General features: G+C 38.3%; 1 protein-coding gene across 1 annotated transcript in view; it reads right to left on the bottom strand.

Moving 5' to 3' along the window:
• Positions 1 to 25,093, bottom strand: part of DOK6 (docking protein 6) — a 161,581-nt gene that overhangs the window by 38,156 nt on the left and 98,332 nt on the right. Inside the window, exons 5-6 of the mRNA XM_014535891.1 lie at positions 21,465 to 21,603; positions 12,553 to 12,670 (exon numbers count right to left, since the gene is read on the bottom strand). Of these exons, the coding sequence (XP_014391377.1) occupies positions 12,553 to 12,670; positions 21,465 to 21,603 (257 nt within the window). The remainder of the gene's footprint in view (positions 1 to 12,552; positions 12,671 to 21,464; positions 21,604 to 25,093) is intronic.

The following is a 25,093-nucleotide window of genomic DNA, read 5'->3' as shown; positions in this document are numbered from 1 at the left end:
CGGGGCTGGGGTCCCCCTCTCCCCCCCCCCGAGTGCACAAATTTTTGTGCACCGGTCCTCTAGTATATATATATATATATATGATAAGAGGTTAATTTCTATATATATAAAAGCCTAAGTGACTGAACTACCAGTTGACAAGTTGCTATGATGTGCCCTGACCACCAAGGGACAGACGCTCAATGCAGGAGCTGCCTCCTGGTGGTCAGTGCACTCCTACAGCCAACCTCCCATGGCTGGCCAACCTTCCACGGTCCCTCCCCCCGGGCCAGCCGATTTCGATAGATTGGGACTGGGCGAGATGGCCCCGCTAGGCTCCAATTGCCAGCCAGGCTGAGAGAACCCACCCATGCACAAATTCATGCACCCGGCCTCTAGTTAAAAAATAAAAGGAACTCATACAACTTTATAGCAATAAAAACCAAACAAACCTGATTTAAAAATGGGGAAAAGACCTGAACAGACATTTCTCCAAAGATATTCCAATAGCCCAAGGTATTTTAAAAGATGCTCACTATTATAATCATCAGAGAACTACAAAGCAAAACCACAAATATCACCTCACCTGTTATAAGGATGATTATCAGAAAAACACAAACAAATGTTTTTGAAGATGTGGAAAGGAAACCCTTGTACACTGTTAGTGGGAATGTAAATTTGTACACTCACTATGGAAAACAGTTTAGAGGTTTCTCAAAAAATTAAAAATAGCCCTAGCTGGTTTTTCTCAGTGGATAGAGCATAGGCGTGCAGACTGAAGGGTTCCATATTCAATTCCAGTCAAGGGCACATGCTCAGGTGGCGGGCTTGATCCCCAGTGGGGGGAGTGCAGGAGGCAGCCAATCAATGATTCTCTCTCATCATTGATGTTTCTATCTCTTCTCCCTTCTCTCTGAAATCAATAAGATATTTAAAAAAATATTAAAAATAGAACTACTATATGATCCAGCAATTCCAATTCTGAGTATCTACTCAAAAGAATTGAAATCAGTATCTCTAAGATATATCTGCATTCCCATGTTCATTGCAGCATTATTCACAATAACACAGACATGGAAACACTTAAATGTTCAATAGATAAAGAATATGTGCTATGTATATATGTGATAGAATATTAATCCTTAAATTAGATGAAGGATCTTGGAAGATATTATGTGAAAAGTAAAATAAGCCAGACACAAAAGAAAAAATACTAGTTCTAAAAAAGGTGACATATATAATACTTTCAATAATAAAGAATTATTTTTAAAAAACACAAAAAATAAATACTAGTCCTGCTGGTATGGCTCAGTTGGTTAGAGCATCATCGTGTGCATTGAGGGGTTACGGGTTCAATTCCTGGTGAGAAACCCATTGTGGGTTCTATCCCTATTGGGGAGCATATCGGAGGAAACAGATTTATGTTTTTTTATCACATCAATATTTCTCTCTATCCCTTCCTCTCTCTCTAGAATCAATGAAAAACATATCCCCAGATGAGGATTCAAAAAACAAAAAACAAACAAACAAATACTACAGGATCAAACTTATGTCAGGAATCTAAACTATTCAAATTCATAGTAAGTCAGGGTAGAATGGTAATTACTAAGGGCTGGGGAGAGGGAGAATAGGAAGTGTTAATGAGAGGTAAATAGTTTTACTTAGGTAAATTGAATAAGTCCTAGTACATGTAGTTAACAATATCAAATTGTATACTTTATACTTAAGTGGGGAGGTCTTATGTAAATATTCTTATAATAAAAAAGGGAAGAAAACTTCTAAAGAAGTGATAATTAAATTTAAGTTATGAGTTTCATGGGTATATATTTTTCTTTTTCATTAAGGTGTATACAGTTTTTTTTGTGTATGTCAACTATACCTCATTAAAATTAATTTTAAAAAGGAAAAGTACAATGAAATGTAGTTTATGCCAATTATTCCTCTATATTCATATTAGATTAGATGGTCTCCAACATCCATAAAACTATGGTTCACACTCAGAGGATTTTATCTCCACATTTAAAGAAGAATTCATAAAGTTAAAGCCATTTTATGTTTTAGTACAAACACTTAAAATTTGAGTTGAGGGGAAGGAGAATAAGAGGTGTTAATGAGAGATACATAGTTTCCTATGTCCTATGAGCACTTAAACTTTTGCATTCTGGGAAAATTTTTACAATTATCACAGATATAAAAACATTTAAAAATATTAAAGTAGTCAGAGACAATCCAATTTACTATTTTTTTCTACTCCCAGTCGTAAGGGAAATCATGGACCTAAAAAGTATTAACATTTGTAATTCTATTATGTTATCCTGAAGATATTTTAATTCGCATTTAGACTAGTTGAGTATGCAACTTACTTTGAGAGTTTAATTCTGAGAGAATATTATCCCTCTAACTAAGAGAGCAAAATGAATGTTCTAATCACATTTTATTAACATTCATATTAATCACTGTATACCCAGCCTCTTTCTACGAAGTATTTGAGGTAATTTATGACTTAAATCAATGACAGAGCAAGCAAATAAAATATAGCAATTAGTGAAGCCCCAGTGTGGACACTCCTGGAATTGGGGCCCTATCCATTTCTTCCAGCATTCATGGGGTGCATGGCACATGGATGGCTAGTGTGACCAAAATCTGGGGACCCACAGGAAGGGGAAATAGGACAGGTCAACCTCAGGAAGAAACAGTGGCAATGAATAGCAAGCTTGTATTGGATTCATTGACATTTTTTAAAAGAGGAATGATTGAATGAAATACAACTTGTTCTCATGCTTGTGCAGCGCACCCCTAAGATCATTTCTTCAAAGTGGTGCATGAAGCTTTAGAACAGTGGTTCTCAACCTTCCTAATGCTGCAACCCCTTAATACAGTTCCTCATATTGTGGTGACCCCCAATTTCATTGTTACAAATTGAACATAATTAAAGCATAGTGATTAATCACAAAACAATATGTAATTATATATGTGTTTTCCAATGGTCTTAGGCAACCCCTGTGAAAGGGTCGTTCGGCCCCCAAAGGGGTCGCGACCCACAGGTTGAGAACCACTGCTTTAGAAGATCTCAGAACACGTGAAATTTCAGATAGCTCTAGATTTTTAAAATTCTCCAGCCATTTACAGAAAAAGAGGAGCTCACTTCTCTAAAATGTCCCCTCTTTCTGTAGTCTCTATGTGCATTTATTCTCTATGTGATATTTCCACTTTTTCCATAGTAATTAAAATGCTTCTGTGGATTCCGACCCTGGTGTGGCTTGGATGATTGGGTGTTGTCCTGTGCATTGGAAGGTTGAAAGGTTGAAAAGGTTAAAGGGTTGAAAGGTTGCCGGTTCAATTCCTGGTCAGGGCACATGCGGGGGTTGGGCTAGATCTCCAGTAGAAAGCATTCAGGAGGCAATGGATTGATGTTTCTCTCTTACCCTCTCTCTTCCTCTCTCTCTAAATATCAATAAGAATTATTTTTTAAAAGGTTAATAGTATATGGTTAAATGAGTAGTGATTTTTGCCTACATATTCTCTCTCCATATCTCGAGTTTCTTCAATGTGGGTGTGCATGTTTTGCAATTAAATTTCTATTTTATTTTATTAATTTCAGTTAAATTTCAAGTACTCAGTCCTTGGAATTTTGGCAGGTTTTCAGAAATACTACTACTTTAAGTTTAAAAAAATCACTTTTCAATGGAAGAAGCAAAATTGTTCCTTAAGAGTAATACAGCTGGATTAGAAGGCATTTCCACTTTGTAATGGAAGCCCAGGGGACGAAAAACAGGCAGGCAGCCCTGCATGTGTGCATTAACACGTAAAGAAAAAAGAGAAAATATTCAGGAGGGAGGAAAGTGCATGAAATAAAAGGGATCTGCCACAGAAAGTGATTTTGAAATCTCCCAAATAAGACACTTCTAAAGAAATGGAACAGAGGGAGACACATTGCAACTTGCCATAAAACTTGGTTAAAAAGCTTGAAAAGTCATAATGAAAAGTAATAGCCACTCTCAAGAGTTAAGCCAACTAATTGACATATACAATGTGCTTTAAATTGTTCCAGAAAAGGAGCAAAACTGCTCTATGACATTTTGAAAGGCAGTGCCCAAGCCATAGAGAACTCGCCTTTGAATGCTATGGGTTTCCCACAAATTGCTTAGATGGCTTCCATCTGGATCGTCTCATTTAAAGCACATTTCAGAAGAGCTGCTGCTTGCTTTTTTTGAGGAATCATTCTTTCAAATCTCTTTTATTTATTTATTCATTCATTTATTGTTATTTTTTAATCCTCATCAGAGGAGGATATTTTTTTCCATTGCTTTTCAGAGAGTGGAAGGGGGAGAGAGAGAGAGAGAGAGAGAGAGAGAGAGAGAGAGAGAGAGAGAAACACAGGTGTGAGAGAAACACATCAATTGGCTGCCTCCTGCATGTGCCCGGCCAGGGGTGTTAGGGAGAAAACCCGAAATCAAGGTACATGCCATGGAATGGGAATCAAACCCAAGACCCTTAGGTGCACAGATCAATACTCTAACCACTGATCCACACCGGCCAGGGCCATTCTTGCAAATCTTGATTGTGACTTAGGCGAATGAACCTGGGCAGGAGGGTAGAGAATATGACTGTGTTTCCCATTTTGCATTAAACACTGTCACCCCAGGGCAGTCCCATAACTTCCTTATTGGACTAGAAAATGAAGATGATGTGGGTGTTTCTAAGCCAACTCCACTTTTTGAGTACATACAGAATGCTAAAATGGATATGCTACAGCCTCAGACTGCTAATCCTCAAGGTACACCAGAGATGCAACCTCCCAAATTCATGTGGTGAAATGGCATTTTCTGAGAAGTACTATGTCCGTCCTGGAGTTGTGCTGCCAGTAAGAAACTGTTGTTCTAATGTCACATGTCTTTATCTTGAACATATATATAAAGGACACAACATCACTTAAGTTTGGCAGTCAATTTCTTTCTTGTATGATGAGAACAAAACAAAAATAAAACAAAGGTTATAAGCACATTTCCAAACCTGTATGATGTAGCCATAGCAACCAAACATTTCTTAGACCATGCCCACACTGGACCATTTTTCCTGTGTTAAATACAGGCATTAAAACATAGGCACACTGCATCAATTCTTACCAGATTTCTCTCAAACAAACATATTATCAGGCTCCTGAGTTTTAAAACACTGGATGTTTGAAGTTTGAAGCAGTGAGCTTGCAATTAGCATCTGTTATTTTTAGAGCAATGGTCTAAGTGCCAGAACCCCACTGAAGGTCACATCCTGGCTAAACTCACTCTGCAGTATATTCTCTGGCAGGTGGAATTTTAATGCTGCTTATTTCCTAACATTTCTTATCTTTTTATTTTCTGGTCATTATTGAATCTCCATTTGGCAGATGAAGGGAAATAAAGAGGGAAATGTATAAAATACAATTTTTAAGCCTATAACCAGTTAGCCAGAGATAGGGTATATCGAGTTGAATGGTGAGAGAGAGAGAGATATGAGGTTAAAAAAAGCAGAACAGGAAACAGAAGTCAGGGAGAAAATATAATTGAACAGTTTTTTCCCCTCCGTGAAGGTTCTTTTATGTGGTTTATAATTTGTGAAATGTAGCCTAAGAGGTACATTTTTGAGGGAAACAATAGATGGTAAGATAGTAATGAGCTAAATGGTTCTTTGTGTGTGTGTTTATGTATGCACTAGTGGCCCGGTGCACGGATTCATGCACATTGAAAGGAAATAGAAGGTGGCCGGGCGGGACTGGGCAAGAGGGGCCAGACACACCCGGAGCCAACCTTTCAAGGTCCCTTCCCGGCCGGCCACACCTTCTCTGCAGTGAGCTGACAAAGTCCTTCCAAGAGTTTTCCAACTCCCCTGCACAAAAAATGGCCTAGTTTCCCTCTCTCAACAGGGTTATCTGGCTGAGTGGTACAAGGCTTGGGGAAATTCCTATGTTTAGGAGATAATGTCTTGTTTACATTCACAGGTGGGAGGAAAAAAATAACTGAATATTTAAGTCTGACGTTTTGCCTGACATATTTTTTTTTTTTGAGAATTAGCTTTAGGTTTTCTGGAACTTTAGAAGCTAGAGACCATTTCTTAAGGCTAGATTTGTATTAAGTTCTTGGAACAAAACCAAATTCCTCATATGTAGTAGAAACTCTACAAGAGTTAATTAAATAAATAAATACTAGAATAGTAAATACGAGTATAGATTGGAGTAGGTGTAATACTTCCCTGTATCAGCGAAGAAAGCTGATGAGTAGAAATTTAATTGACTTCCGTATGGTGACAGTGGTTAATAATTATTGACTACTAGAGGTCTGATGCATAAAATTCGTGCAAGAGTAGGCCTTCCTTCCCCCTGCTGCCGGCATTGGCTTCCCTCTGGCACCTGGGACCCAGGCTTCCTTCGCAGCCCCGGCTACTTATGGTCTAATTAGCATATTATGCTTTTATTATTTTAGATTTTTACCTTATGTGGGTGACCTCATTGAAGTGCTGTAGTCAGTAGGACTGACATGAGCAGAGTAAGAACGATGGGCCAGAAACAGAAGGTCACCAGGATGGAAAGCCCCAGGTGCCCAGCAACAGACAATCAATTGTAAGGTGGGACCTCACCCCCAGGGTGACTTTTCCTCCCCTAGCATATCATTGGTCATTCGGTTTGGATCCCTGACCTTTCCTCCCTAGAGATAACATCTAGGCCTCAGTTGTATTTCAGCTCCAGGCCCAGCCACTGCTGATGTCAGGATCAGCTGCATGGAATAATGACCCCTGACCTGGTGCCAGGCAATCAATCAGTGGAGACCACAACCCTGAAAGGACACACCTGGAAACTGCTGAATATTCTATTAAGATCTTTCCCTGAGATCTCCCCTAAAATCTCTGCCCTTAAAACCCTTAGGATGGAGGATCCAGTGTGTACTCCCTCTGTAATTTACCCAATAAATGTTCTCTTAGAGTTTTGGGTCTTGCTCTGAATTATTTCCTAGCCAGAACCCAGCTTTTGTCTGATCCCAATGGGTCAGACACCTGTTGCCATTCCTGTTGCCTATCAGCGGTTCTCAACCTGTGGGTCGCGACCCCTTTGGCAGTCGAACGACCCTTTCACAGGGGTCGCCTAAGACCATCCTGCATATCAGATATTTACATTATAAGTCATAACAGTAGCAACATTACAGTTATAAAGTAGCAACGAAAATAATTTTATGGTTGGGTCACAACATGAGGAACTGTATTTAAAGGGCCAGAAGGTGGAGAACCACTGCAACAGAAGCACCCTCATTTTAGAGATGAAAAAAAGTGAGGCTTAGCAAGGTAAGTAAATTGCCCAAAGTTACACAAGTCAGCAATGGTAAAGTTAATATGCAAGCTCAGGTTGGTTTAACTCCAAGATTCAAGATTTTAACCTCCAGGGATAGTGCCCCCTCCCAATAGTGGGGCTGAGCCAGGGGCGGGGGAATGGGAACATTCCAAGTTGCTACCTCACAAGCTACTGGAAGCAGCAGGTTTGTAAATAAATACATCCATATAGTAAAGTTATACAGAAACATCTGGGAGCACTGAAGAGGTTGTTGATTATGACTGCAGGGTGTGAGCATTTTTATGGTGTCATTTGGGGAGCAATGGATTAATCTATCTTTAAAAACGGATATCCAGGGAGGCATTTTCTGCCTTTGACTTATCCTTCCTAAGGTAAGGATGTGCAATAAATGTTCATAGAATGCTTAACAGACAGGAAGTGTTCATTCTAGAAAATGGTGCATGTTTTTAAGGGTTGTTGCCAAACTGCCACCCACAGGCCTGGGCCGTATTGAGAATGTAATGTACTTGGTTGCTGCCCAAGGTCACAGCTGATCTGCCCTGACAATGAATAGCTCGAATACAGGGAAGATGGTAGTTTGGACATATACAATTTCCTTTTTACTACTGGAGCAATTCTTCTTCTTTTTACTTGCTTTTACTAACTTTGCAATTTGGAAAACATCATATAATAAACATTTAAACAGAAGATCTCAATGGAAGCTATTTACCTACTATACCATCTTGAAACTGGGCAGTAAAAATGAACGGAAGGCCATAGATGAGCAAAGAGAAGTAAATCCCTTGATTTACCTCCTTAATCCATGTTGGAACTCTACCGTTTCTGAAGGTTATCTCTAATTCTAATTGCCTGTTTGCTTCCTGGCTCTCTGAGAATTTAGAGTCACAGATGCCCTTTCTGTGAACATAAAATACCTTCTGTGTAATCAGGTCTGCGGCTGTGCTGACACCGGGGTCTGTAGCTTAATTACTGATGATAGGAGGCAGAGGGAGGGGGACAATTCTGAGCTGGCATTTGAATATCAATCAGTGTTAATGAAAGCGGAACTCCATCTTTGTAAAGGGCACCTCAGTCATCCTTGACTCAAAGAGTGAAGTTGTTCAGGCTGCTAACAAATGAGTCATCATAGTTTGATATAATCCCATTCATTTATTTTTGCCTTTGAGGTCAAATTCATAAAAATCTTCTCTAAGACCAAGGTCCATAAGTTTAGTACCTACATTTTCTTCTATGTAATTTATTGTTTCAGGTCTTATATTTGGTTCTTTGATCCACTTTGGGTGGATTTTGAGAATATCATGCTAAGTGAAATATTGTGTCAGAAGGATATCTGACTTTGGGACGTGGACACACAATGCAATATACAGATGATGGAGTATAGAATTGTACACTTGAAAGCTATATACTTTTATTAACCAACTAGAGGCCCGATGCACGAAATTCATGCAAGAGTAGGCCTTCCTTCCCCTGGCTGCCAGCACCAGCTTTCCTCTGGCACCCGGGACCCAGGACCCGGGCTTCCCTTGCAGCCCAGGCTTCGTCCGGAAGGTTGTCCAGAAGGACGTTCAGTCTAATTAGCATATTATGCTTTTATTATTATAGATTTCACCCCAATAACTTAAATTTAAAAATAAAATAAAAAATGAGTCACTATAAAATCCATATAATTTTGTGTAAAAATTACTTATTACATGTACCAGGGACAGTTTAGTATAGAGAGGACATGGTCCTAGGGCCCCTGGAGACCACTTTCAGCTCACACTCTTGGCTCCCTTTCATCACGGGAGCTGGTGGAAGAACTGATCCCAGAGAAGCAGCTGCAGGTGGAGAGAGACAGCAACCCAGCCTCTCCCAGTTCTAACAATAGTAAAATAAATGCTATGTTTGAAGCATTCACTTGGGGTTAAGAGTCTGAAATCTGGTTTCCTTCCCTTTTAATAGGTCCATTCAGTCTAGAGATCACATCTCCAGAATGTGTTGTGACATAAATATTTTTCAAAAATTCAGAAGAAGTTGGAGAAATAAACATAGAAAATTACCTTCAAATACAAATCGATCCTTGGTATCTGGCAAAATCGAAAAAAAGGAAAAGTCCTTATTTTACCCCTTTTGCAGGAAGAGGCAACAAACCCATCACAAGCCATTTAGAGGAAGCGATTTGAAACAGCTTCCTGGTACTTAGCAAACATTTACTTGTTAAAGCTAATTATTCTTTGTCTCTGTCTTTTGACTGCAGAGAGCTAGAGTACACTGGGGAAACCGTAACAACCTATACTTTCCCAGCACCCTTCTGGGAGTAGCATGGAGACCTTCTTTTCTGAGCATTAAAGTAAATGCCTCATTGCTATACCAGTCCTTTAGAGTGCATCTTGCTTCTGTAGTTACAAAACAATGACAGAAATAGAGATAGTAAAACTGAGCAAAATGCAGTTTTGAGGGTGGCAGGCAATCAGAGTGATAGGTGAGTCTTAACACAATGGATCTGTTGACACGCCACGAATTTTCTAGTTCTAGTTCATGTGTGGTTTAATAATGAATCCCAATCTGTTAAACCTTAACTACAAAAACGTTTCCCCCTTTATCTTCTGAAGGAAAGCCCGCCGAACTTACTCATGTTGATCTCCTCTTCACTGTTAGAATATAAAACATATGATGAAAAACTTTGAAAGATATATTTTTGCTCCTCAATGCTACCCGTGATTTACTTGATATGACACCTGCCTTTGCCAAAAATTTCCTTCAACTTTGGAAGGTCAATGATGACAGCTGCCCTTCTATGCTCTCCTCTTTGTAAAGGAAAGGTGAAGCCACTTCAAGGAGCACAACCGAGGAAATGAGACACAAAATAGCCACACCATTAAGTATAACTTGGTGAAAATGTAGGTGTGCAAAGAAGGGGTGCTGAGGTTCAATGTTCTTATTGTTATTTCTTTTTTTGTTTCAGTAGTTTTATTCTGTCCTGATTCCACCAGGATGTAGTCAGAATAGGTTACACCCCCATAACAAAACAAAACAAAAAAACCCCAAATTATGGTCAAAAGCTCTTATCTTCTGCTTAACTTGACTGCCTCTCCCAGAACAAAAGAGAATAAAATAAATCACCACTTTCAAAAATCACTAACATGTTTAGATCTATATCTATCTGTATATTACCTATCTATCTACCTATCTGAATATTTCTCTCTCGATAATATAACCATAAAATGAGGGGTATATAAAATAGTAAAATGTATGGCTCTAAGAAGTATACAATATAAAAATAAACTTACAGTGAAATTTAATTTACATGGAATATATTCTATATTTATCTGATTTATAGTAGTTACCTTAATCAATGCATTCTTATTATGTAAAAACTACAAATAACCAAAAAATGTGTTATTGAGACCATATAAGTAAATTGCTCATCATAACTGATAGTTTAAGCCCTCAACGTTGCTTGAAATTAATATTAGTGAGATAAATCATAGAATTTTCTAATTAGTTATAGATGTATTTTATTGTGTAAATCAACATTGTCTTCCAATGAGTTTCTGGCAATGTTTTAAGAAATTGCAATTCATTCTGGTGGCTTTTTCTGGCTGCATATAAAATTATTTCTGAAATTGTATGTCAGTCTAAATCCAAGCTCTCCCTTCAGAGAGGTTTCCCTTACCTTCCATGAAAACAGCAGTCTTTTATTGTTGGAATTACAGACCAAATTCTTGCCAGTAGATAGGGATACAGTGCAAGGTTTTGTTTTCTCTGACCTTTACTTTTGCCTCCTGGGTCATGGAGCGGGGGTGATCATGTGATACAGAAAACTGATGACTGGGTGACAGGGTGGTGGGTACCCACTGTGTCCAACTCTCAGGACACCACCACAATGGTGGGGCGGGGGGCGTAGGCGTGCACCTATGCTACTTCAGCCTCTTTTACTTTCTGCTGAGCCAAAAGTGGGGGCGGGGGGTGCGCACCCTAACTCCTCCACCACCTGGGGCTGAGGCAGGCACCAACCTGTGTCTGAGAACACCATCCCTTCCCGGTACTTCCTTCCATCCCGCCCACCCTCCAAGTTCCAATACGCCCACCTGCTGAACTGATGTGTGGATCTCTCAGGTCAGTCTGTGCTGAGCAGAGGAAACTTTGTTGGGTGATAGATGTCCCACTTGTAACTTTAAAGGGAGCTATAAAGGGGTCTTATCACTCCACCATGATGCTGACTTCACTCCCAGAATATATCTTTAACCATTCATTCCCACTGATCAAATTCTATTAGTCTAGGTTTGAAACTACGGCAAGAAAATATTGCTTTAAAAATATACTATCTGTTTGTTTGTAACAGATTTCTTTTGGCCAAAATACTTAGTGTTGTTAATATGAGCAAAAGCTAAAGTATAAAAGGAAAAAATACCCTAATTGCATTACCCTTAGGCATTAACTACTTCAAAAGTCATAATGGCCATTCATTCACCAGATCTTTACTGGGTTTCTATTATGTTTACGTCTATTGTGCTCAACAAATGCTTGTCTGATGGATGAGTGTTTTCAACTGTTCTCTTAGCTCCTGCTTCCTCCAATGTTGGTCAGCAGTGAGTCAACTGCCTGCAGCTGAGTGCTTTTCTAAACGCTAAGATTATTCATTTAAGGACAAAGGGAAGGAAGAGGAAATGAACCACCAAAGCCGAGGTTTCTGCTGTTGATGAAATACCTGCTATTAATTTGATCAATCCATCAAGCCATCCCCATGCTATTTAACCATTTAGCTGTAGGAAAATCACACAAGCAAAACATTTACACTTGTCTCTTTCTGTCCCCCAACTCCCCAAATAGTTTCTATGTCAGGGCTTTGGCTAAACCTTAACATTGCTGTGAGTGGGTTTCTGTAGCATTTTATTATAGAGCCTCAAGTCAGCCTCCAAACTTATAAGCAATCCTGTTATGGAAAAATAGATGCTAAGAGAAAAATCCTTTGTAAAAGACAGCATAAAACAGACCCTGCTATGATCTACATTTAGTTCCTGATAATGTGTTGGGTAAGGTTTAAGTGGAGCTACTATGCCATCTTGGGTACTCAGCCCTGGGTGATTTTTGAAATAATTTTTATCATGAGTCTGAAATGACAGAGCCACTGTCAATCTTAGAGCTCCCACTGTGGCCAGTGAGGGTTGATAAATGGAAATGGAGGAAAAGCCAGCAATGCAAATACCAAGTATTTGCATGACTCCCGGTCCACTTGGGGAAGCTGTGGCGGTGCTGCTGGTTACTTTACTTGCCTTGCAAACTGTAGATCTCACCAACGCTGTTCTGACGGGTGATGTGATGCCAGTACGCGCTACGAGGAAGAGATATTGATTTGGATAACGTCATTGGCTCAGTCAAGCTTGTCTGAAGCTGAAAGAAAAAGAAAATAGGTCTTAGGCTTTATTTAAAAGATTAAATTGAAATCTGCATTTTTCAAAGTCGAGAGTGAAATGTGGGCGACAGAGAATAGAATCTGCTCTAGGCCCCTGCACCATCTGCTGTTGAAGGATAACGTTTGTTAAAAGGTGAAATCATGGCTGGACCAATATGAAATAAACACTTGTAAGCAATTTAATCCCAGTCATTCATTAAGAAGGGAACAAAAGGATAGTACCACTGATTCCACGTTGTTTCCAAAGGACATATCTCCAATTAGGAATGCTGGTCACAGAAATAACCAACTGTATTCCTCAGGAGAATGTATCTGCATTTCTATGACAAAGAATTGCTTGCATTACCATCAGCATTCTACAATTAACTGAAGTTTAAAGTAGTTAAAAAAATAGAGATGGAAGTCCCTTCTGAAACAGATACCCAAGATGCTGTCAACACAGGATCCCATTTCTGTTTTACCCATTTCCCTGTCTTACAATCTTCCCTGACACCTCCTCCCATCCTTCCTCGATGGCTCTTTCCTCGAATAGATCTTTCCCCTTGGTCCTGCGCTATGATTTCGTGTATTTAAAAATGGTTTTTCCTGAGAAGCTCTGTGATAAAACAGTGGCGCATTTTCTTATATGAAACATAAAATTCAGGTGAGCAGGAGAGGTCCACACATCACATCAGGGGCTCAGGCATATGAATAGTTCAAAGAGTACAATACTTCACATTGTATTTTCAAGAAGAAACTTTATTTTTATGGACTCACACCAGGTTTTAAAACACACACCCAGAAACGATTTTATTTGGTCTCAGTACACATTTTTCACAGACAACAGGCAATCCTCTAATTAATAAAACCTCCGATTTTCTCTTACTAAATAACTGGCTCTTGGCAAAACTGGAAGCTGTAAGGATCAGCTCTGTGGAGCGCAGCCTTAGCGGCCTGTTTGCTGGCTGTGTGTGCACTTTCCTACTGAGGTCTCCTCGCCCCCAGTACTTCCATACTTTCCATCAGGTGTTAGTTATACCCTTCCTAGAAGATGCTATAAGGAAAGTACCTGAGAGAATATAACAGGACCTTTAATGCCATGTAAAGCTACGAGGTGCTTCCATTTTAATAGACTCTGAAGGCCAAGGACATGAGCATACCCATTTTATTTTATTTTTTTAGCAGTGGGACATTTCCAGGCTGCTATGTCTTTTGACAAAAGTGCCCCATTCAGTGTATTTAAAAGTCTGGCCCTGTTGAAGATACTTTTTTTTAAAAAAGATGGCTCCAAATATCAACATTGCGTATTTAAAAGTCTGGCCCTGTTGAAGATACTTTTTTTAAAAAAAAAAAGATGGCTCCAAATATCAACATTGTAATCAATTTTTATATTTTCAGAATTTGCTGTATTTCAAAGTTTTCCTCCTTATTGTGAAAACAGGTGTACTAATGGCACCCACATCCCATGTTTGGTAGGTAGGGAGTGAGAGGGAGAAGCCAAATTTCTGGGTTACAACAGGGCAGTGCTTTTCAGTGCCTTTGGGATGTTATTTCCATGCACATGTCTACTTTTACCCTACATCTCTCGGTTGGACAAACTTGTGGGCGGAGCTATGCATGTTAAGATACAACAATCAAACACATAAAAGCCATCATACCACTATGGTAAGGGATGGAGGCAAGGCTCATTTTATGAAATTGTCACCTCCATCTGTTAACCCCACTCTTCCAAATACATGGGTCAATATTTGCCTCTACTTTTCTAGAAGCTCTGGGATTCTTTCTCAAGAAATGGTGATGTGCATCGTCCATTAACCTCTTCTTTGTTTCATCTGCACTTGGTTTAGTAGAATTCCTTACGAGGCATTTACAACAGGTGTATAGATAACATATTTTCCTTATTTTCAGCTGTATTCAAATATCCTGTGTTTTTATCTTCTTTTGGTCATTTTATCTGGTATTTGGTCCAGATATCATTTGCATTATCTAGTCTAATCCTCATAAAATTCCTGGGAGATGGGAAAGGGATGAAGAATACCTTTTTAAAATGAGAGGAGGCTGAGGCTTTGAGATAGAGTCAACTTTTCTAAGGCCATATATCCCCTGGAACAATCACAAATAGAATCATGTTTCTGTTCTGAATCTCTGTTTTTTTGGACAATGAAGAGATTCTGAGTGATGTATTTCAAAAGAAGTTGCATCATAAATAGTATTAAATATTGCATTTTTATGGAAGAATAAAGATGGCTGCAGATTCTTGAAAAGCCTGAATTCAGGAATGGGGTGTCTAGGTACCAAGCTCCCAAATCTGGGCTATCTGGCGATTGCTTTGATCAATAACATGTGGTCACCATGACATCCTGTCTGCTGTGGGCATGTCCTTTAAGAGGGTCAAAGCAATTTCTTCCCTCCTCTTGTTCTGAGTCATTGTGTAAGTCTGACTACCCTGAGGTTGCCATGGTTGGAGGAAGCACAAGCTAACCTTGTGCTCTGGCCATGTAATTCCAGGTTACAGTCCTTCTTGGAGAATCTAGCAGTTCCCAACTTTTCAATGGACCATCAAAATCCAGAAAAATTCAGGAACTTGCTCAAGGTAAAATCCCAACTGCAGAGCCTCTAGTAGAAAACAGTTCTTTTGACTTGAGCCCATTGCTCTTTAGACTTTGATGCTACTGGGAAAAATGAGCTTCCTCCCCAACATAGTATAATATGTGACAATAGAGCCTTGTACTTGAGAGGATCTCTGCTGTCCAGAAACAGCAGGCAGGGCCTGAAGACTGCTGTGATTTTTGTGAAGGGACTGCTTACCAGCACCTCTTCCTGCTTTCACCAAAAAAATTATCCACTAGATCTTATTGCCTTTGCAATTTCCTTGTGCTGTTTTGAGATTCTGCCTCCCCCTGTGATAAACATTAATGCTAATTTGTGTTTACCCACATAAAATTCATCTGTATAAAAATGTTAACAAATTAATTCTCCGTTTTCTCTGTATCTCCCTAATTATTGCTTCGAAAATGGAAAATCCTATTACCACTTGAGACCCAAATCGGTACAATTGGGAGAGGGAAAACTCAGTATTTATAAATTAGCATTGGTGAGTCATTCTCTGTGCCCAGCAATGTGCAAACTGGTGTCATCCATCATCGCATTTAATACTCACATAAATTGTCAACAAATATGCCACCTGAGCTCCACAGACAAGGAAAATGAGGCTCAGAGAGATCATAGTCACAGTTTCTTCTGTATGATGGAGTAAGAAATGCCCTATCTTGGGTGGAATGTGTCGACATGTTCCTTAGTATGTCTGGAGACAAGAGGGACTGGGCAGGAATATATGCTGTAAATTAGAAACACTACGAAAATACAAGTGGTTAGGAAACAGGCTAATGTGACGTGTGGAATGTATGTCAGTATAAGAACAAAATGTGGAGCTGCTTAGTGAGGAAATGCTGAATACAAGTCAGGAACATGTAATTTTCTTTGTTCTTGGAAAAAAGCTCATGAAACCTGAAAACTGTATAGAATAGAACCCCCCAGAGACCTTTAGCCAGCCGAGCTTGGCACTGTTTGGATTCATGCAAACCGTCCTCTGAAGTTTGAAGGTTTATGGGCAATTGGTTTCTCACAGACTTGACTTAATTTTCAATGGGGGACATCTCACATTTAATCTTTCATTTTATTTGAATTAAATGGAAAGGAATTAGAAGACACTTTGCTGAGTGTGCACCAGACTAACAAATGAAATGCAGTTTATACAACAATTTAATGGAAGCTGTTAGGTGTTATTTAAAACTAGACTGTGCAATATTATTGTCATCTGACTTGAAAAAAATGAATGTTATCATTGTATATTTTAAACCATGCATTGGCCAAGCTTAAGGAACAACAACATGATATAAAGAAAATCCTTACTATTATATTACGTTGCAGCATCACCTATTAGAAAACTTACTCCCTGCCTTCTGACTATTTCCCTCTCAGTTGTGTATTTATGCAAAAATGGGTATTTTTCTTTGTATTTGTTTGGAATACATTTTCTTTAATATTCTGAAAGGGGAGCAATAGTAAGTGAACTGATTCATTAGGATCACGGACACACTTTAATTATCGACTATAATAATTTGTTCTAATTGAGCCTGTGTTGGTTTATTACAATCAGTGTCTATCGATCAGTAAAATGAAATTTCACAATTATGTGATTGGCATTTCCCAGCAGGGAACTGGTCATTGTCAATAATAATGAAGGCTCTTGTCTTATGATTAATAATTGATAATGTTGAGTAATAGATTCATGAATAGAATCTTGAAGAATGAATTAGCAGCTATTCCAACTTGTTAGATATTACATACCACTTGCAATCACAAATCATACATTTAAACTTTTCCTAGAATTTCTTAAATGTCTATGAACAATACCTAGAGAAGAGATTGCATAATGTGGTACAATTTTTCTGTGCACTCTCATCGGACTGTTATGCTTCCAGACTCTTCACAGTGTTAGTGTGGGAAATTTTTTTTTTTTCCATAAGTGATAGAGATTCCTGTAAAATGTGGATGTGAAGAATGCTTCCACTGTCGGGGAAATCAAACTTCCCAGGACAGAGTCTGTTCTGGAAGGCTATCTCACTTCCTCAAAATTTAAAAATGGGCATGTGGTGCTTATGGTCATGATAGATATACCTGAAAGGAACTGAAAGATATTATTTAGTTATAGTTGGGAATAATAATTTCATGGCTTCAGGATACATTTTATAACAAGTATTATGCACTTAAAGATGCCATCAATGGAAAGACATTATCTGAGGTAGCAACAGGAAAGAACAGTGCGACTAATTAAACTGTAACTTACATTAACATGAGAGATGTTCAAATGTGAAAAAATGTGCATTTTTGAATTGATGCAATATAATAGTATTTCCCCGTTCATGCAACTATTTAGACAGAAAGTATATCATGTACTGGTAGTTGTCAACACTTGGGTAAGTTTTATTGTCAAGTATAAAATCTTCTTGAGTCAGTTAATATAAATTAATTCTTTCACTATCTTTGTCAGTGAAGAAAACCAAAATATACACTTTTAAAAGCCTTACCAACTAAGTGATTCTTTTTAAAAAAATATTTTTATTGATTTCAGAGAGAAAGGGAGAGAGAGAGACAGAAATATCAATGATGAGAGAGGATCATTGAGTGGCTGCCTTCTGCATGCCCATACTGGGGATTGAGCCTGCAATCCAGGCATGTGCCCTGACCAGGAATTGAACCGTGACTTCCTGGTTCATAGGTTGACGCTCAACTACTGAGCTACACTGGCTGGGTTCAGTGATTCTTTTTATTCAATACTCTGCAGTGCAAGTGTACTGTTTATTCACACTGCTTTCCTAGATATTAGATTCTTCAACCAAGAATAGAAATAATGCCTAATTTAGATTACAGTGATATATCAAAATATGTTTATTCATGTGTCCTTCCAGAAAGGAGGTAATAAACAAAAAGAAAATAAGGTTTTACATATGATATGAAAAGATTATATTAAATTTTTTCTCTTATAGTTAAGAAATGGTTATTGAAACATTATTTCTCATTCAAGTTTGCTTTTAAAGCCAGTAACACTCCTGAATCACTTTTAAAAAGGATGCAAATAAATGCTTCATTCAATTGCCTGAACAAGTATGTTTGGGGCATTCATTGCTTATATAGCTCATTGGTAATTTAATCTTGTAAAATCTTTTTAATCATATTAAAATATATAAACATCGTTGATCTGATCAATATTAATCTTCCATGTCCGGGTTTTAAAAACTGGAAGGCCAATGAACAGTGTCATTTTCTTATTTTGCAATAGATACATAATAAATGAAATGCAACATTTTTATATCCTAGATAGGTTTTTTGGTGCTTTTCCAATTCCCAAGTTATACTTTTATCTAATTTATAACACAGACCTTCATTTTATTTTAAATAAGCAAATGATGAGTTATTGCTTCATGAATATGAAGAGGGTATTTAACTGCTATTTCATTCTTGTTAGAATTTCTTTTTAGAAGAGATTTGTGCATGTAAAAAAATTTTCTTGAAAGAAAAACTTCTGTCTTGGAGACCTGGGAATCTTCGCTTAATGGTCCTAGAATTTGGGGAATTGGGGTAGTTTTCAAGTTGTATAACTTGCCCTCCAAAAAGCATCATTAATTCAACTTACTCTGAAAAATGGACCAGCTCTGGAGTAACTTTATTAATATGAACCTTCAGAGAAAAGCATCATTTTGTGCCATCATTTTTGAATGCTCCATTTCCATGTATGTACCAAGAAGATAAAGTCTCTGAATTTGTGATTACTAGAAAGATTTGGATTCTTTGTTGATTCATACCAAGGCTGCTATTTTGACACCTTCCCCACTTCCCCTCCACCTTTAAGCACCTGTATCCATGGAGTTTCCCTCCAGCTTTAGACCGCCCAAGACCTTAGCGAGTGGCCCGCCGTCTCTGACCCCTCAGCAGCAATTGGTTGGCTCTACTCCCCAGACTTGTTCTCAGTGTCACACAACATTGCAAATCTTATAATTATTCAAAATCACTCCTACAGATGGGTTGCCATCATAATAATGAATGTTTTATGGTACATTCTATGTGCCAAGACTATTCTTAAAAGTTCATACACACAACACACACACACACACACACACACACACACACACACACACACACGGTGGGGCAAAAGTAGGCTTACACTTGTGAGTACGTGAAACAGAGTTTAATAATTAATTATTGTACTATTTGCATTATGAACAACTGGAACCTACTTTTGGCCCACCCTGTATATATGGTGACATATATGCACAGATACCTCATAACAACCAAAAAAATAGAACCATTATATCCCCATTTTACAGATAAAGGAAAATGAAACATCTAGAGGTTAAATAGCTTGCCCAAGATTACACAGTAAGTGGTGGGATTGGGGACCCAGGACACTAACTAAGTGGTCTCCTTATGGCAGATAATTATGGTGGCATGATAAAGCTCTTGGAATTTCCTTCATGAACATTTAATTTAAATGACTTGACTTAGGAGCATTTTGCCTGCTCAAAACAAGTGTAAGTAAAGAAGAACTATAACTGTTAACTAATAGAAAGTGACATCACAATTGCTAATTTTGGTTGCCAATAAGCACCAGTGAATTACAAATATAGGCTGATAAGGAATGTGCAAGATTCTGAAATAATTTAAAATTTGTCAATTACATTTATAATATATTTAAGCCACTAGAAAAATGTCATATTAATTAGAAAATTGTTACAATGATTTAAATTTAACCTAAATCTAGAAGACTAAGCCATACTAATCTCCTATTAATGCATATTCACTTAATTCCATAGTCATATTAATAATCCTACTAATGTTCAAGCTACTCATTCTCCCCATGGAGGTCAAATGTCTGGATCAGCCTGACTGGCCGTTGTCACCCTTGGGTGTTAGGAAAGCTATTTACACCGTATCCTAGGCAGAGAGATGAAATTATGTATGCAGTATTGAGAAAATTAAAAATGCATTAAGAATAGCATGAGATTATTTGTTAAATGACTTCTTTGTTTTTTATATTGAAAAGTTTGTTATACTTTAAAATGTTATGTAATTGAGACATTTTAAAATCAAAACTACTGTGATACTAGCCCTTGCTGGTTTGGCTCAGTGGATAGAGCATCGGCCTGTGGACTTAAGGGTCCCGGGTTGGATTCTGGCCAAGGGCATGTACTTGGTTGCAGGCTCCCAGCCCTGGTCGGAGGCATGCGGCAGGCAACCGATTGATGTGTCTCTCTCACATCAGTGTTTCTCTCTGTCTCCCCCTCTCCCTTCCACTCTGTCTAAAAATCAATAAAAAAAAATATTCTCGGGTGAGGATTAAAAAAAATTTAAAAAAAGAACATGAAAAAAGCAAGAAAAATCCTACTGTAATACCAGATAGAGAAGTCAGTAGTCTTAAATTGGCATAGAATCATTGTTTTTTTTAATGCCAGACTCCCCCACCCCCATGTCCCAAAGGTCTGCCTGTCCTCTCACAGGTAAAATCTCATGCATCTCCATAAATCCTGAAGACATAGACAATATTCACTTCTTAGGCTTGTAGCAAACAATCATTCCATTGTTTGCTTTTAAAAGACAGTAATAAAGCTTATAAGTTTTTTTTCCAGCTATGTGTAAAATTTACTCTTTCAGATTTGGACTAAACCATTTCTTAGCTTGACCCTGAAACTGTAGATAGCAGGGTTTCAGGCCAGATAACAGGCAAATCATTCATTCGGTAAACAAGAGGAGCTCCTTCTGCAAACATTTTATTATTGACTCTGAGATACATGTGGAGGACAGAAAAGTTTCAGAAATGCTAGGACAAAGATAAAGACAAAAAGAAAAGTAGAATCCTTTCTGGTAGTTACTTAAGTTTCCTGGGCCTATGTCTGAATTTCTGATTGTCCAGTAGTATATGGAGATATGCAGAGGACATTGCTTCTTATGTCATTCTCTGTACACTCCACCCCTTTTTTGGGTAACCATGGCAACAGGTCACACACAGGTATATATACAGAATGTAGGGCTCCCTGTTAGTGGCCTCAAGTAACTTCTCTTCTCATAAGCTGGAGAGAGAATTAGATGAAATTCAGCAACTGGGGTGAGCTCTTGGCGCCGGGGTGGGGTGGACACTGGAGTGGAGACATGGATGGACCCATATATACACGATGTGCATCTGACCTCAGTGACATTCATTTCCAAGCTATTCAGGTACCAAGAAAGGAGGCTTACCCGGGCCTTCTGCTCCATTTCTAGCATTAATCTTTCATGTTGCTCAGCTATGGCCAGTGTCGCAGAATGCACCTTCTGATAGATCATTTCTCCTTCCCTTGTTTGAAAAGTGAATAGTCCTTCCCCTGTGTCACACATTCTGTGAGAATAGAGACAGGGAAAGAGATGGGTCTTCAACTGTTCAAGTACATAACAGTTCTCCATGTGAAAGACACCCTTGCCCTGTGTCATATTAATTCCATAGTCATATTAATAATTCTACTAATGTTCTCCCTTGACTTTCACAGGAGACAGTGAAGCAGGTTCATCCTCAACCAAACCAACCAGCCAACCCACCAATACATCTTTCTAGAACAGAGTTCTGGGAAAAAATCCATGTATATTTGGATTTTTAGATGAAGTGTTTACAACAGTGTAAAGGAACAGATAAAAGTGATTTGGGTTATTGCAATGCATAAAGAATAAAACAAATAGTTATTTTTAGAGTATTTTCACATTTGTGATATCATAACTCTACCTCCTATGACTTGATAGCTCTTGAAATGGAAAGAACTTAAAAAAAGCTGCAATTGCATATTCAATGCAGTGGAACCAATGAGAAGACTATAAAATTTTAGTTTATGAATTTGCATACATAGGCTGAGGCTTTTATTTAGACGGAGTTATCCTTATGTAAATCTTGGGATAGCCTAGGAAACGAGTTGGCATAAAGGAGGCTCTATTATATTTGGTTTGAATTTTAGCTCTGCCACTTACCAGGGTGACCTTGGGCAAGGTGAATGACTTGCCTGTACATCCTTTCCACACATCTAACATAAAGAAAACAATAGTTCCCGTCTCATAAGATTCTTATGACAGTTAAAGGACTTGATATGCAAAATATTAAGTGCTCAAAAATGTTAGCTATTACTATTTTCATCATAAAGTATGGGACTAATCTCACTATCCACTATAGAGAAATGGTTGGCTTAATTATACTATTTTTATCTGATAGACCATTAGGCAGCTATTTCTATGTCAGTTCTAAGAGCATATAATACATTAGAAATTCTTATTACATAAATTTAAGAGGAAAATCAGAATACAATTTATTTTTAAATTATAATTAACTTTTTAAAACATAATTTTTATTGGAATAAAGCCAGTGACAATTTGTTAGGCAACAGGGCTATAGGTAAATATAATTAACAAAGAGTAATTATAAAATAGAAAATATTTTGTTGCTATTTTAGGCCAGCTTTAAAAAATAATTGAAGGACTTGAGAAAAACTATCAGTATGATGTTACCATTCAGATGTTAGACATTAACTGGATTGCTGTGCTGCTGGTTTTCAGTTTATAACAACTTTGCACAAAATGTTCATGAGGCCAAACTATGTCTTCCAGCATCAAAAGATTTCAGGTTCTTTGCAATGATTCTCCAAGGAGTTTTCAGTAGAAAAGAAAGGTCTCAAGAGGCTTCAGACATTCCAGAGGCTGTGACTACCATCCCTTCCGGCCCCATAGAGCCAGCTCTTACCTTCTGCGAAAGAGATCTTAATAAAATTCACACAGCGTGAAATGGAAAGTCTGGGGGGAAAATGAAGAGTTTTCACAAAGTGAGACTAATGAGTTTTCTTTGTTGATTCAGAGAGTAAAGCAATTCAACAGCAAGGGCAGGAAAACCAGTGATAAGTAGTGAGCACGTTTTGTTTGAGGTTGAGTTTTGTTCACTGTCATCTGAAAAACACTGATTATGAGCTTTCGGAAATGAGAGAATGAAGACACAAATCATTATTTCATACTCAGCCATTGAGATGCAAAAGTCTAGCACAGTGGTTCTCAACCTTCCTAATGCCGCGACCCTTTAATACAGTTCCTCATGTTGTGGTGACGCCCAATTTCATTGTTACAAATTGAACACAGTTAAAGCATAGTGATTAATCACAAAAACAATATGTAATTATATATGTGTTTTCTGATGGTCTTAGGCGACCCCTGTGAAAGGGTCGTTCGACCCCCAAAGGGGTCGCGACCCACAGGTTGAGAACCGCTGGTCTAGCTCATATCTACTTCTGGGGACTTCATTCTGCCCAGTGAGAGAGTTTGAAAGCTTACAGAAGGGTTTTTTCCAGCCTCTGAAATAAAAATGACTGTAAACTTCATCCTTTGATCAAGAATAAGGAACTCAAACATGCTGGTATTGTAAAGCAAACACATTTTAGGTGGAAGTGCTCACTCTTCAATGTAGGTACCTTAAGCCAAGCTGAAGTCAAAATCCTCCAGAAAATAATTCAAAATAATATTGAATGTAAACTATAATTGAAAAAAATTAAAAATTAAAAAAAGTTTTAAAAAAATTCTTCAGTAAAATTGGCTCATATTTATGACTTTTGTCAGCAGTGTCACTCATTGACCTCTTATTTATAAAATGGGGCAACGGAACTTTGTCACAGATGGTTCTTCTATGATGTAATGTGTGTAACAGTGGAATGGGAAGGACTAGTTCAGCAGGCCTAGGTTGTTCAAACCCTGCACATGTTTGGATGGTTCCTCGGCTGACTTCTAGACTGTAACCTCTGAGCCTCTGGAATATTCAGCCTGATGAGAGCATTTTGTGTGCTGGAGGCCTTGACCCAGGCTGCACCAGTGTGACCAAATAAGTTTACCCTAATAATGTGACTTCCAGGGAAGGCCTGTTTTGCTCTGGGGGAGCCTGAGTAGCTGAGGCCCATCTTGAGGACACTGCTTGCCTATAGGACTGACCTTCAGTAGAACGTTGGACACCAAGGCTTGATTGACAACCTTTTCCATGTGTTTTCACACATCATTGCTGGGAGAATTAAGTGTGCCCATGTGACTGCACTGGGAGGGGACACTGGAAACTTGATCTGGTCTTTCCTGGTCCATATCCCTTTGCCTTTTCCCTGTGCTAATTTTACTCTCCATCTTTCACTATCATCAATCACAACTGTGAGTGTAATCACATTTCCTGAATCTTTCTAGAGAATTATTGAGCCTGAGGGTGGTCTTGGGGAGTCCACCACCTAATACAGCCAGCATGTGGTAGATGGTCAATATATTTTTTATATGAGTCTAAAAAATGTCCTAGTTTTCTCCAAAATAGCTCTTTTTCAAATTCCATTCCTCTTGGGATGTAAGAGGGTAACCTCTCTTTATTTCTTTATTTTTCCCCACTACTCACTTCCAGAATCACTTGAAATAATAATATTGTTTGTCTTGTCTCTATTATGTTCTAATAAATAAGGAGCAGTAGAGTTCATGTGAATGTATGTATTCACAGGAAACTGAACTGCACACGGTTCTCATAGTTGTCCTGGGGATGATTTCACTGCACAAGACCCCCAATCGTGTACCAGCTACCCTACTGCCCTCCTTTGTGGACTATGCCTCAACTCCAACTTAGTGCTTTAGGAAGGTGTGGCTTCAGAATTCCGGTCTTTCTTCCAAATGACAGAAGAAATTTACCAAGTCAAAAGTTAAAGAAACACTTTAATTTTAAAAAGTAAATGTGGATACTTTAAAATCATTCTCTGAGGGTCTTTAGATAAACTCTGGCTATAGATGAATTTGAAGACCTTTGGCGATTTTGTCCATCTTCACAGCTGTTTAGATTCATTCTCATTGAA

The sequence above is a fragment of the Myotis brandtii genome, unplaced genomic scaffold (genome assembly GCF_000412655.1).
Source record: "Myotis brandtii unplaced genomic scaffold, ASM41265v1 scaffold154, whole genome shotgun sequence".
Classification (NCBI taxonomy): Eukaryota; Metazoa; Chordata; class Mammalia; order Chiroptera; family Vespertilionidae; genus Myotis; species Myotis brandtii.
The sequence above is the reverse complement of the archived record's forward strand: the minus strand, read 5'-3'. Positions and strand labels throughout refer to the sequence as shown.